Raw genomic sequence first — 16,308 nt, 5'->3', positions numbered from 1 at the left:
TGCATGACACTGTGGCCTCATATAAATGAAACATGTTAGAAAAAAATCATGGTTTTTTTTGTTTACCACTAGTAATTAAGAATAAATTCTTCCTCTGGGCTTGGAGGAAACAGAGGTGACATGACTAATGTATATACACATAGGTCACAACAGAATGCACAATTTTTCTAAAAGCTCTTTTCAAACTGAAAACATCAATAAAAGCTTTTTTTTTTTTAAACTCACAGCTATGTACATTTTTACAAAGTATCTTTAAATATAGTTCAGGCTGGCAAGTCATCTCTTTGCACAGAACTATACGTATTTTACTGCATAGTCAGTCCTCCTCTTTTTTTTTTTCCATTTTTGTTTTTAGTAATAAAATTCTATTTCCCCCATCTGGAATACAGCTTCATATGCAGGGTAAAAGCCCACGGTGATGTCTTTGTTTTAACAAGGGCCATTCATGGTATGGCACATAAAGAATTTATTATTTTATTTATTAAAAAAAAAAAACAAACAAAAAACCTGTACAGTCACTGGCTCTGTGTTCCAGAAGACTCTGCTTTGCTTGTTACCCTCAAAACACCATTTTAAGTGACTTCTTCTGGCCTCAACTTTCAATCAAAGTGGCTGAGATCTTAAAGCAGTATCGTAACAGCAATGTACACTTTTCACATTTCACAGGGTCTGTAGTCGATCTTTAACATCAGAGAGTTTCTGTGGGAAGGATCAGTAAGAAAATAATGACTGTCCTTCTCTTTTACTTGTTTTACTTTAGATTTTAGCAAGGTGTTCAGTGGATGGTACTATAATTTTTTCCTCTTCTTTTTTTTTTCTTTTTTGTTTTTTTTTTCTTTCTTCCAAGTGGCTTGTGAGGGTAGAGGGGTAAGTGCTGAGCTATACCCTAGTGGTCGAATGTCCATGGGGCAAATTTGTACTGTTTTGTCCTCCACTAAAGGTGTTGAAAGTATGCAAAGGCTGCATTCCTGTTAATGTGTTTGGAATCATGGTTATGGTGTTGGGTGTCATTAGTGGGATGTCATCTGGGGACCTTCTCAAAGTAAGCGTGTAGTCAGGCGGACAGGTTAGTCTCAGTGTATCATGGGCCTGCAGCGATTCACACTCATGGTCATGTTCTAGCTGTTTCATCTGCAATGACATAATCTCTTCATTTTGTATGTGTGCAATATCATTGGTTGTGTTCCTCTGGGGGCTGGGGCGTCTGTGAGTCTCATGACGCCGCTTGTCCTTCTTGTAATATAGTGCAGCAAAAGCTAAAATATTGAGGAACAGCAAGGATGCCCCCACAGCAATGGTGACACTCAACTCTGTGGAGTAATCTCGCTTGTTTTCTATTAGAACTGTCGTATCCTCTGGAGCTGTTTTATGGGTGTCTTTTGAATGTTTGGGATTGTTGGCAGGTGTCATTGCTGGTCGTTTGGTGGCTGGCCACAATTTACCAGGAGAACGTCGTGTCACATAAGGAAATGATGTCATGTCAGGAGGGGGGACTTTAGTTGTTGTGGAAACATACTGAAATATTTCATTGAGGTTGTGAAGGTGTGGTACAAGCTCCAACCAGAAAGCAACTTTTGTTGCTCGGTAGTGATCACGAACTCGGGGTTTCAGGCCAATATGCAGATAAAGCTGGTCTTTAGGATTGTATTTGGACCAGGCCACTTCTTCAAAGCGGTTGGGTTTTGTGTGGATGAACTTTGTGTCTTGTGGAACAGGCTGGTTTGGATCTCTAAAAAAATAAAAACAAGCAATATTATAGTCATTAAAAAAAAACAACAAAGTATCCAAAAGCTCTCTATCCTGTAGCTACTCATTTATCTTATAATTAACATGAACTAAAAACAGGAGCTAAAAACATCTCACAAACTTAACAACAGATGTTAATAAATAAAATAAAAATTACTCTGTACACTTCAGACACTATAATACTTTTTTATATGAAACAGAGAAAGGGTTGTGTTTGAGCTCCCCATAGCTCATCTGAAGTTCTGTGATTCAGTATTAAAGTATTTGTAGGTCACAAATCTTTCCACCATTTGCATTAGGGGGCTACTACTAGAAAATTCAGTGTGCTCATTTCTCCTAAATAACTATATTTAATGGCTGTAGAACAGCGAGTCTTAATTCTGTCCCAGTTTGTAGGGATGAGAAATACACTAGCAGAGATTGAGTTTTACAGCATTTACACAGTAGTAGAGATAGTAGTAGAGTACTACACTACTCAGAGACAATTTCAAAATTGGCAATCCAATGTTTAATGAAATGTTTAATTGAAATTGTGCATTTCTTCTCTTTCTTTTTTTCTTTTCTTTCTTTTCAAAGTTTCAGAATAAAGATAAAGTAATGGCACAAAAGCACTCAAATGGGGTTAGCATCTATGTATCCTTATAAACTTTATAAATCTTAAATAAATATGACTTCCTCTTGGCATCAAAAAATAGAGAAATTTAAAATTACTAATACCAGGTTTAATCTGTTGTGCATGAGTTTGAATCTTCTTTTGCAGCAAAGCATATTTTCTGGGTCTTTGTGATATATTATACTGATGATACATGATTCATGTGCATTACTCTGAGAACTTTCCATTCTCCTTTCCATTCCCATGTGCATTAGTTTGCTTCCTGTGAAAACGATTCTAATATTTTCCTTTTCTTCCAAGAGACTGTTATGTATGTTATGGGAATAACAAGACCCACTGCTATAGATTTTAAAACACCTTATTTTTTTTCTTCTTCCATTTTCAAAATCTCATGAACATGATTGCCTAGATTAGCATTCCTTTGCTGTTCATAAAGAGCTACTCCTTCGTTCTTAAACCAGACCGTTAATTTGATCTTAATAATCTCATAATTCCTGTATCCTGCTATTAACCTGAAAGAATGAATTTTACCTTTTTTGTGTGAAAGGAAAAAAATTTATATATATAGTTTTGATACTTTGGCTTACACATGCTTGTGGTTTTATGTGTTTGGTGGGGTTTTTTGAGTGGTTTGTGTGGTTTTGGGTTTTGTTTGTTTTTTTTTTCCTTTTGGTCTGTTATTTAACTTCCAATTTCCTGTTGCTTTTTTTAGCTTCTCACATCACCTTCCTTTAAAAACCCACTACAATCACAGTGATAAAAATATAACCTTAATTATATTTATCATCATAATCTGCAGTCATGGTTATAAAAATATCATCTACAATGGACCCACAGCCCACAGCCAAAACCTCCCCCACAAGCACACACAGAAAGAAGTGGGGACAATAATGAAAATGTATGGAAGCTTGCAAGGGCAAGGACCAACAGGAGGAAGAGGCTTCCCCTGAAGCTTAAAGTGCCCTTGCAGAATCACTTCATCACTCTGCAGACTGAAGAGGAAACACTCATTGCATCCAACTTAAATATAAAAAGGAAGCCTAGAGATGGCAGAAGAAAGGGCAGATAGCCTTAAAGGAAAACAGAAAAATTTTCCAAGCAGCTAGGCATCAGATTAGGAAAGCTAAAGCCCTGATAGAATTAAATCTACCCAAGGATGACAAGAACAACAAGAAAAGCTTCTATAGGTATGTCAGTGATAAAAGGAAGACTAGGAAGAATGTGGGCCTTTTCTGGAAAAAAAAAATGGGTGACCTGCTTGCCCAGGAAATAGAGAGGGCTGAGGTGTTCAATGAGTTTTTTAACTTCGTCTTCACCTGCAAGTGCTGAAGCCACACTGCCCAAGATACAGAAGGCAAAGGCAGGGATCGGGAAATTGAAGAATCACCCACTGTAGGAGAGGTTCAGGTTCAAGATCATCTAAGGAACCTGAAGGTGCACAGGTCTTTGAGACCTGATGAGGTTCATATGTGAGTCCTGAGGGAACTTGCAGATGAAGTTGCTAAGCCACTGTCCATCACATCTTAGAAGTCATGGCAGTATGGTCAAGTTCCCACTGACTGGAAAAGGGGAAACAGAACTCCCAGTTTTTAAAAAAGTAAAAAGGAAGACCTAGGGCCAATCATCTCACCTCTGTGCCTGGCAAGACCACGGAGCAGATCCTCCCCCAAAATCTGATGAGGCACATGGAAAATAAAGAGATGGTTGGTTGGTGACAGCTAATATGATTTCAGTAAAGGCAAATCATACCTGACAAATTTGATGGCCTTCTACAATGGGGTTACAGTGTTGGTGGGTAAGGGAAAAGTAACTGGCATTACATGGATTTGATGGATGAACCACTCAGTGCACAAAGAACCAGATAGATGCTTGCGCTTTAAGAGTTGTGATCAATGGTTCAATGTCCAAGTGGAGACCTGTAATAAATGGAATTCTGCAGGGGTTGGTACTGGGACAAGGTTTGTTTGACATCTTTGTTGCAGGCATGGACAGTGGGATCGATGGCACTCTCAGCAAGTTTGCAGATGACACCAAGCTATGTGGTGCAGTTGACATGCTGGAGAGAAGGGGTGCTATCAAGAAGGACCTAACCAGTGCTTGAGAAGCAGGCCCATGAGAACCTCATAAAGTTCAACAAGGTCAAGTGAAAGGCCTGGCACCTGGGTCAGGGCAATCCCAAGCACAAATACAGGCTTGGCAGAGAATGGATTGAGAATAGCTCAGCAGAGAAGGACTTAGGGGTGCTAGTGGATGAGGAGCTCAACATGAGCTAGCAATATGCACTTGCAGACCAGAAAGCCAACTGGGATGCATCAACAGAAGTGTGACCAGCAGGTCAAGGGAAGTGATTCTGCCCCTCTACTCTGCTTTTGTGAGACCACACCTAGAGTACTGTGTTCAGTTCTGGAGTTCTCAGCTCAGGAAGGACATGGATCTATTAAAGCAAATCCAGAGGAGGGCCACAAAGATGATCAGAGGATTGGAGCACCTCCCATATGAAGACAGGCTAAGATAGCCAGGGTTGTTTAGCCTAGAGAAGAGAAGGCTCCAGGGATATCTTATAGGAGCCTTCCAGTACTTAACGGGGACTAGAGGAAAGATGGGGAGGAGCTCTTCATCACGGATGCAGTGATAGGATGAGAGTCTTAAGCTGAAAGAGTGTAGATTTGGAGTAGATACTTGGAAGAATTTTTTTTCCTGTGAGGGTAGTATGGCATGAACAGGGTGCCAGAGAAGTTGTGGCTGCCTTGACCCTAGGAAGTGTTCAAGGCCCATTTGGATGAAGCTTTGAGGAACCTGATCTAGAGGAAGGTGTCCTTGCCCAAGGCAAGGGCATTGGAACTAAACGACCTTTAAGGTCCCTTCTGATGTAAATCATCTATGATTCTATGGATAATATATTTTCAGTTCTGTAGTTCTTCCAGTAATGGCTTTCATAGGGACTAGATAACTTGTTTTCCTTTCTTAAGAGATTCAGGGAGGCTTTTCTTTTCTTCTCTTTATCTCATTGCTAGAACAAAATTGATGATTGTTGTTGTTCATTTCACTCTTTGATCCTTTATTTTCACCACCTTTAGAATCAAATTTAAACAGCTTCGTAATAAAAAAATTCCCCCATCATGAAATGCTAGAACTTGTTTTCCATATGATAATAGACCGAGTGATGAGCTTTCTTGTCTTATCTAAGATATTTTTTATTGATGTGCAGAATCATCTGATTTCACCTATAACTTTTTACCCTCACTTTCAGTCTCCGCTGATTTTGCTCAGTTTAACATGTTGCTCTTTATTGATTTTTTTCTTTTTCAGTTTATATAAAGTAAACGTGTCCACAATGGATGCTGGCTGAAGAGCAACAGGCAATCCTGTTCACAAGGTAAATTAGTAGCTGACAAATGAGAGCAAAGGAGGGAACTGAGTGTTTAATATCTAGTAATACTGGCACAGGAAGGATGTTGGGGGAAACTTAAGGTTTTTCTTATCCATAATTCTACATAATGTTGAAATACATTGATATTTTAATTCCTTCTGCAACAGCATTAACTATCACTCAGGACGATGAAACTGTTATGTCAACGGATTTAAAAGTGTTGCATTCTTTCGCATTGTTCTCTAACTTCATTGCAGAGCAAACTCTCCTAGCAGTTATATACGAATATACAGAGTCTGTCTCCAAGTCACTGAAAGACCTCTTGATCATTTATTTTCTTTCAACAGTCCTCTTCTAGGAGGAAGGAGGGAGAGAAAAACTGTGTGGCATTTCTTCATGCTTCCATTATTTTTCATGTTGTCACAATATTAATAATCGCACAGCCACTCCTGCCTGAAGCACTGATACACAAGCATATTTTCCCTTACCTCCTCTCCTCACTTATCACCAGGTCCTGCTGTTGCCACACTCTCAGTCAGCTATTACAGCTACTTAGGAAAGCAAATTGTAAATACACTGTTTTGTTTGGCTAACACAGATTGGCCATTGGAGACAGTTATTTCTTTGGACAAAAGTATCAGAAAGAAACGCAACAGCCTCATAAAGGAGTTTGCAGAGAATTGATTTGAAAATACACTTTAATAATTTTAAATTTAATTGTGCCTTCCATTAGAAAGCCAAACTGAATATAAAACATAGTCATCCCTAATAAATCAGTTAGGTTTTTGCTTCAGAGTCAATAGTAGTAAAATAATTCAGAAGCATGCATCTGAATTACAAAGACAAAAAGTATGTATCCTTTAGGCCTTTATCTTTTCCATCATCAAACTAAGTAGAACTCAATGTGGGAGTGAAAATAGAGTACTGTAATTCCTCAAATGACGGTAATGTTTAGAAACTCAACAGATGCCTCTAATGAGGTCATGGCTTCATAACTACTCTATGAAACTTCAAGTAATTTTTCACAAGACAGTAACTGACAGAGTATCTGTGAAGGACTGGCACGCATCCCCTTATATTGTTCACTTATTCCCTGCTGATGTATCTGGGAAAGATTCAGCCGGCCCTAACTAACAGAGCACTTGAGCATATGAAATTACCAGTACAGTTAGGATAGTACTACTAGCTGCATACTGAAGCTTTAAGTCTACCTCTCAATGAAGCTCTCACATATAATTTTGCATTAGTAGAAGCAAAAGCTGTATTTTCACGTCATTTTTGTATCCCAAATGTAGTTTCTCACACCCACTCTGTAACAAATTGCTCTCTTATTTCTCAAGCATGTTAGAAACATAGTTTTGAAAAGGCAAAAATGGCTGTTAATAACAAAAAGAAAAAAAAGGTCATAGAAATGTAGTAAACAGAGGATGTAGCTTTCAGGTATTTATTTCAAGCATGATACATTTGCCATTAAACAGTCACTGTAATTGTCATCTCATATTTGCTAGCTTCAGTAACTAACTTGAAAGTAAAACAAAACAAAACCACTGTGCCTTGTCCTGTGTCTTTGACACCTAGTGATTTTACAGGACTGACCTGCCCTTCAAACCCAGCCTTGGCAACAGGCCCATTAAACGTGTGGCTTTTAGCAGCGAGTGGCCTGTCAGTTAAAAGCCCATCACAGTCCATCAGAAGGATGCACCACTTGAGTCATAATTATATGTAATTATTGTACCTGGATGCAGCCCCTGTAGGAGAGTCATCAAGACTGGAAAATTCTCAGAGACATTAAAATAAATCAAATAAATCTGCAGTTTTAATGTTCAAGGCTCACATTCAGGAAATTTTGGAATAATGCAATCTTGCAGTTAACAGATTTTTCTTATCTGTTGCCATGGGTACAAACACAAAGAAAACCAAGTTCTATCTGAATAAGCAGGGGAAACAATCAATTATAAAAAAAAGGTGTGGAAAGAAACCCAAAACAATACCCCAACCACACAGTCTTGAACAGTTTCAATATTTTCTTTTTTAGAGTTGGTGGATCTGAGTGGGCACATGGATTCCAGGTTGCATGTGGGAGGGTAGAGAGGAAAATGATTACCCCATATATGTTCCCTGTTGCTCTAGGCTTGAGCCGCTACAAGTCTCTTTTTTTGATTGGAGGAGCTAGAAGTGCAGAGCAAATGTAACGTTTGAACGTTGTTTTCCTCCAAGTACTCTATTGCACTACCCAGAAGAATTAATTATTGTTCATATAAACAAACTAGAAGCCAGCAGGTTAATGCGTCTTAGGTTGCTCTTTTCCTGTCTTAGTGAAAACTGAATTTTACAGCTAGAAGTAGTTTTTTTAATGATGCATCTTTCAGCCTGTCTGTAAAGGGGCAAGTTTGTAACAGAAGATATACCCCTTCCCTGTCTCATCAGCAATGGCAAAGTTTCAGAAATGACTGATGGCTCTCCCAAAGCACCTGTGGTGCCTTCATGTGTAGTATGACAGTGGATTCATAGCCAGAGAACTAGCTGATGGCATGTATAGTCTGCTGAAACTAGCTTTGAAGTAGCAACAGATGGGAAGTGCTTGCAATTATGAGTGATGGTGGCAGCTGGGGCTGAGAAGCTCCTGTCAGCCTCAAAAAATTGCTTAAATATGACTGTGAGGAATAGTCATAAAGTAATTGTAAATAATAGTGAGACTTTGGAAATCTTACATCTCCATAAGTCCAATGATGTATATTCATGAGGATTTGATGTTCTCTATGTATACGTGGCAGTTCATCTATAAAAATAAAGACAGACTGATGGTATAGTCATCTTTCTGAGTTTGTGGTACAGACAGCATACAGCATTCTCTGTCCATAAACCAGGCTTTCATCTCAAAGTTTGTCCATGCAAGTACAGAGGACTTATTGTTGTCAAATACATCTAAATATTCCACAGTTCATTTACTGTTGTTGCAGTACGGTGGGATTTCTGCATGCAAAAGTACCTGTTTGTCTAAAGTGAAGTTTTTTTGCTTTGTAAATTGACTTGATGCATTTGTTTTTTACTCAATTCATGCTTGAGTTTTTGTTAAGACTGCAAAATCTCTCTCCCTTGAACATCATTTGGATTCATTAAAGGCTGTAAGAGCTGCTGAAGCCTCTGAATGTTTCACACTAGGTATCTATGAATTTTTCTTGTATAGCTGCATACCATTCACTGCAGTGCAGTAAAGCAGCAGTTTCCAGAGCCCAGTCCTGGCATTAAACATTTATTAGAAAGATTTATAGCCCCTTTGTGCCACAAGTATCTTTGTTTTAATTCAGTACCAAAGACTCAAGGTTAACAAAAAAGCCCTTGCTATTCAAGTAAAACACTCTGATATTCTTTAAAGGAAGAGAACAGAAAATATTAGTAGCACTTGCAGATTAATCTGCTTTGAGAGTTCTTTCCTTGATGTTTACAACTCTATTTCAGGAAAACATTGATGTCTCTATTTTGTTTTGTAAGCAGAATTAATTTAAATTTTCAACCTTCTCAAAGTAAAATTCATATCTGAGTCTCTTCTTCATTCCAGTCAAGTACTTATTATTGCCATTATAGCCCTCCGAGGGAAAAATCTTTCCAGTGCCTGCATGTCTGTTCCAATTCCTCCCTGAGTCCCCATTCCTGTGAAGGTCACTAAAACCAAGAGTTTCCTTTCTTTTGTAGTAGATAAATGCCTGATGGTATCTACTTCAAGTAGCAGACACGTTTCCTCTGATTTTTCAGTATCTTAGTGAACTGCATTTTCTCTGAGACACACTTTGTCTTAATAATTGCCCTATTTTTTGAATTAAAATTACAATGCATTATTATTCTCACTGAGCCTCTGAAAGAAAATAGTTTGAGGGAACACACTAATTAAAAATCTATTAAATATTAATAAGCCCCAATTACCTTCTCTCTTACGCAAATAGTGTCATAATACTGCTGCAAGATCAGAATTTAAAGCCACTGCTACGGGATACTCACTATTTTGGAAGCATGTTATGAACAAAAAGAAATGCTGGAGGTCAAACTTACCCAGTTTTGGCAAAGTTAGTCCAGTACGTCATAACTACTGCACTGAGCATGACATCATTCTTGGAAAAATTGCAGTTGAACAGTTCTGTGGGGCCAATCATGGGAATCCCAAACACATAAGGAACTTCATCACCGTGAGCTGAGTCGGCCCAGCTGGGTTTCATTTCGCTTTGACAGTGGTGATAAAATGCATAGAAATATGTCGGAGATCCATACTGAGCATGCAGGTCAGCAGTAGCAACAGCTGGAGCAACCCACTGGTGGTCTGTAAAAAGAGCAACCAGGGTCTTCCGTCTGGTTTCAGGGTTTTCTTTGTCTGCCCAGTCAGTGTACATGAATTTAATGGTCTCTCTCAGTGTATCTTTCCCTTCTGGATAACCATATAGATTGTCCACAAAATTGGAGACAGAAAAGTCAAAATCATTGGGGGAAACACCATCTTCATTATCTACAATGCCATCCACAAATTTCAAACCTTCCCCTTGATTCACGCCCAGCATTATATCATAGTTAAGGAACTCCCCTTGCTCCATGAGAATCTGAGGGTCATCTGGAATCACATCCCCATCAATCACAGGCCCAAAGGCAATGTGGTACGTGGCTGGAGTGATGGTTTGTTGAATGAGTTCTTTGTAATTCTTATTCCGAAGACATTCAACCAAATCAGTGGTATCCAGCATGTCGCAGCCCACTTTATCTGCCAGTATCCGAGTGTACTTGGCAGGCTGGTAGTTCACTGCCCAGCTGGACAGAGCTGTTCCACTTTGTATGATTGCCTTTTGGAACAAACCTGCAGGTGCAAATTGTTTAAATGCAAATCGAATTATATAATAAAAAATACATATATATAAAAAAATTAAAAGCAGCAGACCCTAAGCAAAGAATGTTTTGTTTATAAAATAACTAAAGGATGCATATACCTAAATTTCAACTCAGTTTCCATACATTCTACTCACTGTTCCCCTACTATAGCAAATGTAATAGGCTACTAGTTAAAATCTCTCGTTCTTGATGCTCACACACATAAAACATGAAGATTTCAGGTTACTGTTTCAAGAACAAAACTCATGCTTGTATTGCAGTTTCCTTGTATCTTTAATGGAAATCTCCTGGCTTTAGCACAGTGGTAGTCTTGTAAAAATTTCTTTAAAGGAGTAGCAGCTACAAGCAATCATATCCTCTTTGCCATGTAAATGACTCTCATAAATGTGCTCTTGAGTAGCTTAAAGGTCAAATGAAAATTACACTTCTCAATCCCTTCACAGAAGCCATGCATCTCATAATTTGAAAAATATCTGCCCTGCTAAAATCAATTTAACAAGCTTGAGTCTTCTACTCTGATATAGTTTTTTCTTTTACCATCTTAATTTTTGTTTGTGTGAATGTTATCACTGCCTATATGTTGAATTAAATATATATTTACATATTTCAGAAGGGAGAAAAATGAGATTCCATAGTCTTTCTTGTTGTTTCATATGTACTAATACAAAGAGAGATGAAAGACTGAGCCTGAAGAGATTTATTGTGTCACCAGAGCACTGAAAAGCAAATGGAGCCTACCGGTGAATCTGCCTTATAGGTTTTTTCCTGGTAAGATCACTAAAATGGCCTATTTTATACCTAAGCTAAAATGCCTGGCCTCTGTTGCACATGTTATCTACTGTCAAGCTCTTGAAACGTCAAAGACAGCAACAGCTACAAAAACATTTAAAGACCTTGAAGCATTTATGCAAAAAACTCTGTGGTCAATACACTTTTGTGATGATTACTTACTGCACATAGTACAAAATTTCAGTGATGTGATTAGTTAAGTTTTTCATGGTTCCATCTGCTTGATTTTGGCATGGTTTACTCAACAGTTATTCACTGCACCTTGTTTGTATTAATAGGCTAAATTGTTAGGCATAATTGTATGTATCTACAAATAGGGTGTGTTTACTTGCAGCCCTGCTACAATTCCTTGCTAGGGCTTAGCCTTCTGTCATGGATTTCCATCTGCTTCACTGTGATAGAAGTAGCATGGATCTATAAATACAATAGATACCTTGGTCTTGTCTTCTTTTATAAATTCTTTGTAGATTTGGAATGTTTATGGTTCAGTACTTCTGCTGTACAATCTTGGGTTTGGTTGTGGGTTTTTCTTTTGCCAAGGAGGGTTGGATTGGGGGAGGGCTCAAACACTCACACAGATGAAACACCAAAATCTACAGAACTCTGTGTGGGATCACAGGGTACTTGTGGGGAGGTAAATACATGTTTTATTAAGGTTATGTTATTATTAAGTAAGGAAAGCATCTAAATACACATTAGAAGGGCAGACAGAGCGTGTAAAAATGAAAAAGGCCACTGACCTTTTCCATGTTAATTAGGGCAAATACTTTGATAGAAGAGCCAGTGGAGACTGTTGACAAAGCTAAGTATATTGCCTATGGCATTTGTTGTAGGAAATTTCTGCTACAACAGCATTAAACTTTTCGTGAAAAAATGTTTACATTGACAAATACAAATACAGAATATTAGCTAGTAGGTATTTTACAAAAGTTACAGGTCCCATGTATTTCTAATTCAGCCTACTTGACCTGGTCATTTTTGTTAACACTATGATGTTGTTTTTTTAAAAAAGTGCTTTCCTCAGAAGATTGTTACCTTCTGAATAGTGAGAGAGTGTCAGAAGACTGACACAGGAAGCTCCTGCCCCAGATCCAAAAATGGTAACTCTTTTTGGGTCTCCTCCAAAAGATCCAATATTTTCTTCAATCCAACGTAAAGCCTGGATTTGGTCAAGCAATCCATAATTGCCTTTTGCAGCTTGGTCCCCAGTACTTAAAAAACCTATAAGGCAAAAAAAGATAATTTTAGTTCACCAGATACAGAGTTAGCTACAGGGTATCCACATATTCACAGCACATCTTCCCATCTTGTCATCTTCTGGGCTTTTTCCTTTTCTTCTTTTTTTAAAGGTCACAGTCCTAGTTAAATGTCTCCAGTGCAGGAAATGGAACTCATTCTGTATGCTGCTTGGTTTTACTTTGTTTTTCCCTACTGCAGAGGTCACGTTTGTGAAAAATAATTATTTCCTTTATGAAATAACTCTATATCAATGCAGCAGTACAGACTGAAGTTTTTAAAATTTCATAACTGTATGTAAGCAAGGTACAAAAATTTAGAAAATCATTTTTCTTCAAAGAAGAACTGAGATACCCAGCCTTCCCCTGAGAACAAGACTCTCTCACATTAATTTAAATCTCCTTGCCATGGACCAAAATTGCCCTCAGCTACATAGCTCTAGAAATTATCGTACCTGTTACATGGCAAGACATACCTAGAACCAGAAGCACCATGAAGAAAATCGCAAAAGGAACAGGAAAAAGGTCTAGGAAAAAAAATTCATATTTCACAAAGGATATTTATTAGGAAGATAGCAGGTAAATCCCTGGCAATCCAGCGCTTCATTGGGAGATTTTTATCTGAACAAATCAAGTTTTGTCTCTTTCCTTGGAAACTGCAAGGAAAGCTGCACTGCTATCTTTTCTTCCTGTTCTGTGGTTATCAGATTTTAGAAACAAAGAATGACATGTTCGCTGCTTGTCTTGCAACTGAGAACAAAATGACCAAAAGACTAGGACTGAGATCAATTTTGTTTTTTTTCTGAAACCAGCAAAGGTGAAACATTGCAGTTATCTGCTCTACCAATCATTCACAGATAAGACCTTGTGCGGTGTCCAAATTACCACACTGAACCATGTATTCACAATCCTCTTTTTAACTCCCATAGACGTTTCTTGTCAGACAACTAGAAGTCAGAAGGCTATTAGAAACACCTTACAGCATATAGAAGTTTTCAGATGCACAGTACTGATTTAAGCACTACTGACAGCTGCATATCAAGACAAAACAAGCAAATCACTTGGCCAGTGTTTCCAAGCTAATTATCAATTCAGACAAATTTGCCAGAAGAGGGCCCCAGGACTCAGGAAATCTGTGACCCTAGAGCAGTTTGAGATGACAGTCTTTAATCCTGAGCCACTTTAGTCTGTTGTAACAAGTCGTTCATGCTCATAAGGGAAGCCTGAGGTCCCTAGATAAAAAAGGCCTTGCAGTACATTTCGCCTTCTTTGGCAAAGGGGAATAAATCTCTTTGCACTGACTGTAGTTATTAATATTTTTTCAGTGATAGGTAGTATGAAAATTCTCTGGGTAGAAGGGATTCACAGTATGGAAAAAACAGAAGAGAAGAAAAGGCAAGAGAAAAGAAGAAGAAATTGTTGGACATTTACACCTGTATTTCTGTAATGTTCTGTGGTAAAATTCCTACAAGATGCAAAATCCAGCCTCAAGGTTTAAAAGCAAGATAAAGACTAAACTCTAAATATGGAATGCTATGTGATGACATAAATTTCTACACTCAAGATTAGACATCATTGAATGCAATGCATTACCTTGTACCCAAAAGAATCTTTTTCATATTTAATTAGGAATTATTAATAGATATTTAATGTCAGCAAGTGTCTGATCGGTCACTGTATTTTTCATAAAAGTCACTTCAATTGCAGCAATATGAATCATACCCTTATTGTTAAATAGCATTTGATATAACTTTCTTTTAAAAAGTCCCTAATAATGGCAAGCATAGCAGCTGGAACAGCAGTAACATCTTCTGTTTTCTTTTCTGTACCAATAGGGAAAAATCAAACAAATTCTTAATCCATAATCGCTTCATTTTTTTTTAACAGGTCTGTTTTTCTCTTTTTCACACGCCTTTATTATCTTTTTAGGACTGTCAAAGAAAGAATAACCCACTTGCTGGCTTTGTAGCTGCAGCTCACTGCAATGTTCTATAATATTCTATAATTAAGCTTTTATTCAATCAGAACTATGACGTCCCTGCAAGAAATTGACTGTTGTAACCTTTAAAACAGCATGGTAATTAATATTCAGAGCCTAAACACATTTTAGCTCTTCTAGCAACATCAAACTAAAGCTGGTTGATCTTTGTGATTTTGAATTCTTTCCAAATGTACAAAGAGGTGACTGCATAAAACTGTAGTCAATGAATATGTGATGCTACACAAACAAAGATTCTTTTGTTTCTGCAGTTCTCTGTTGATTCTCATTAATTGCAGGAACAAATTTTCTTAATTTAAAAACAAATTGTCACGGCAAAGTGTCAGCCCCCTATGTTGAAAACTGAACTCATAAACTTTTCTTCTTGGTGAGGATGCATTTTCTTTCATGCTCTGAATACTAGATCAAATTATTTGTTCAAAGCCATGTCAAGAAATTCAGACAAGGAATAACTATTTGTCCAGAAACACACATCACCAAGAGATTTGATTTTTTTTTTTTAAAGTGACCACGGTGAAGATATTTGAAAAACACTCAGCACATCACTCTAAAATCCTGAGCAGACATGTGGATTTATACACTGCCTTTAAGTACAGTTAAAAATATTTCCTGTTTTATAGCTTGGAATGATTTGAAGGGCATTCTGTGATCTGAAAGGATTTAGTTAGAACCTGTAAGTTCACTTCTCACTAGCCTAATGCAACAGTAGAAGGAATGGCAAGAGCTCAATGTGGAAAATAAAGAGAACTCCCTTCCCTGGTAATGATACAGAAAAATACTAAGAGTAATACTCAGTTCCTGATTTCACAGATCTCTCTTCCTTTAAATAATGTTTTGGAAAGGCAACCACATGCCTCTCACACTGCAAAATGCCATGGGCAGCAACAGCTGAAAAAGGAAGAATGTGAGTGCATCCCACCTGTGCTGAGTGAAATACCCCAAATTGTTTTAGGGGACATTTTCTCCAAACTTATTGTGCCAGAGGGAAAGATGACCACCAGCTGGACTGATTTGTAACCAGGGAATTAGTCTTCTGAAGTAAAGGTCAGCTTGAAAAGAAGGGCAAGAGAAGAAGGACACTGTGTAAAATTAAAGAGAGGGAAGTGGGAAGAGAACAGCAGTTGCACACAGGTTGACATTGTAAGAAGTGGCTACTAACATTGCAAACTCCTTCCAGACTGAACATTACTGCCAACCATAGATTTTCAATTAGCAATGACTAGGCTCAGGTACAGCCACATTTCAGCTGTGGATCTTATCCAGATATACAAATAACTAAAGTAGGGTACTTAACAATTATAAAACATTTTGCTCATAGTAACTATGATGTTAGAATATAATCTATACTAATTTTTAGACAAAACTATTTTCAGCTGAAAGTTCTGCTGTGATTTATGGGCATTGAATAGATAAGGTGAATAGCATGAGTATGTCAAGAAGCAACATTAATCATAAATGATATAGTTGTGTCATGTTAAGATACAGATCAGAGGAAATATGGAAGGATATATGGAACACTGTTCACTATAGTTACCTAAAAGCTCTGTGTCCAATCTAATTTTCTTAGTACTAACCTGACAGCTGCTATGGAGAGACAAAAAAACCCTGCAAAAGTAGCTTCAGCTTTTTAGACATTTAGTTGTGGTTGGTTGAATTTCCATCAAAGTAATTTTCTTTCTCTGAAGAA

The 16,308-nt window shown here is 37.7% G+C and overlaps 1 protein-coding gene across 2 annotated transcripts in view; it reads right to left on the bottom strand.

The window, feature by feature from the left end:
- Positions 1-477: 477 nt before the first annotated feature.
- NLGN4X (neuroligin 4 X-linked) overlaps positions 478-16,308 on the bottom strand; it is a 134,626-nt gene continuing 118,795 nt past the window's right edge. For both annotated transcript variants that reach the window (XM_069875421.1, XM_069875432.1), the window contains 3 exons: positions 12,423-12,608; positions 9,777-10,566; positions 478-1,729 (listed from right to left, as the gene is read on the bottom strand). In XM_069875421.1, the coding sequence (XP_069731522.1) occupies positions 880-1,729; positions 9,777-10,566; positions 12,423-12,608 (1,826 nt within the window). In that variant the 3' untranslated portion in view covers positions 478-879. The remainder of the gene's footprint in view (positions 1,730-9,776; positions 10,567-12,422; positions 12,609-16,308) is intronic.

Source organism: Phaenicophaeus curvirostris, chromosome 1, assembly GCF_032191515.1.
Source record: "Phaenicophaeus curvirostris isolate KB17595 chromosome 1, BPBGC_Pcur_1.0, whole genome shotgun sequence".
NCBI classification, from domain to species: Eukaryota; Metazoa; Chordata; class Aves; order Cuculiformes; family Cuculidae; genus Phaenicophaeus; species Phaenicophaeus curvirostris.
Note: the sequence above shows the minus strand (reverse complement) of the source record. Positions and strands in the feature narration are given on the sequence as shown.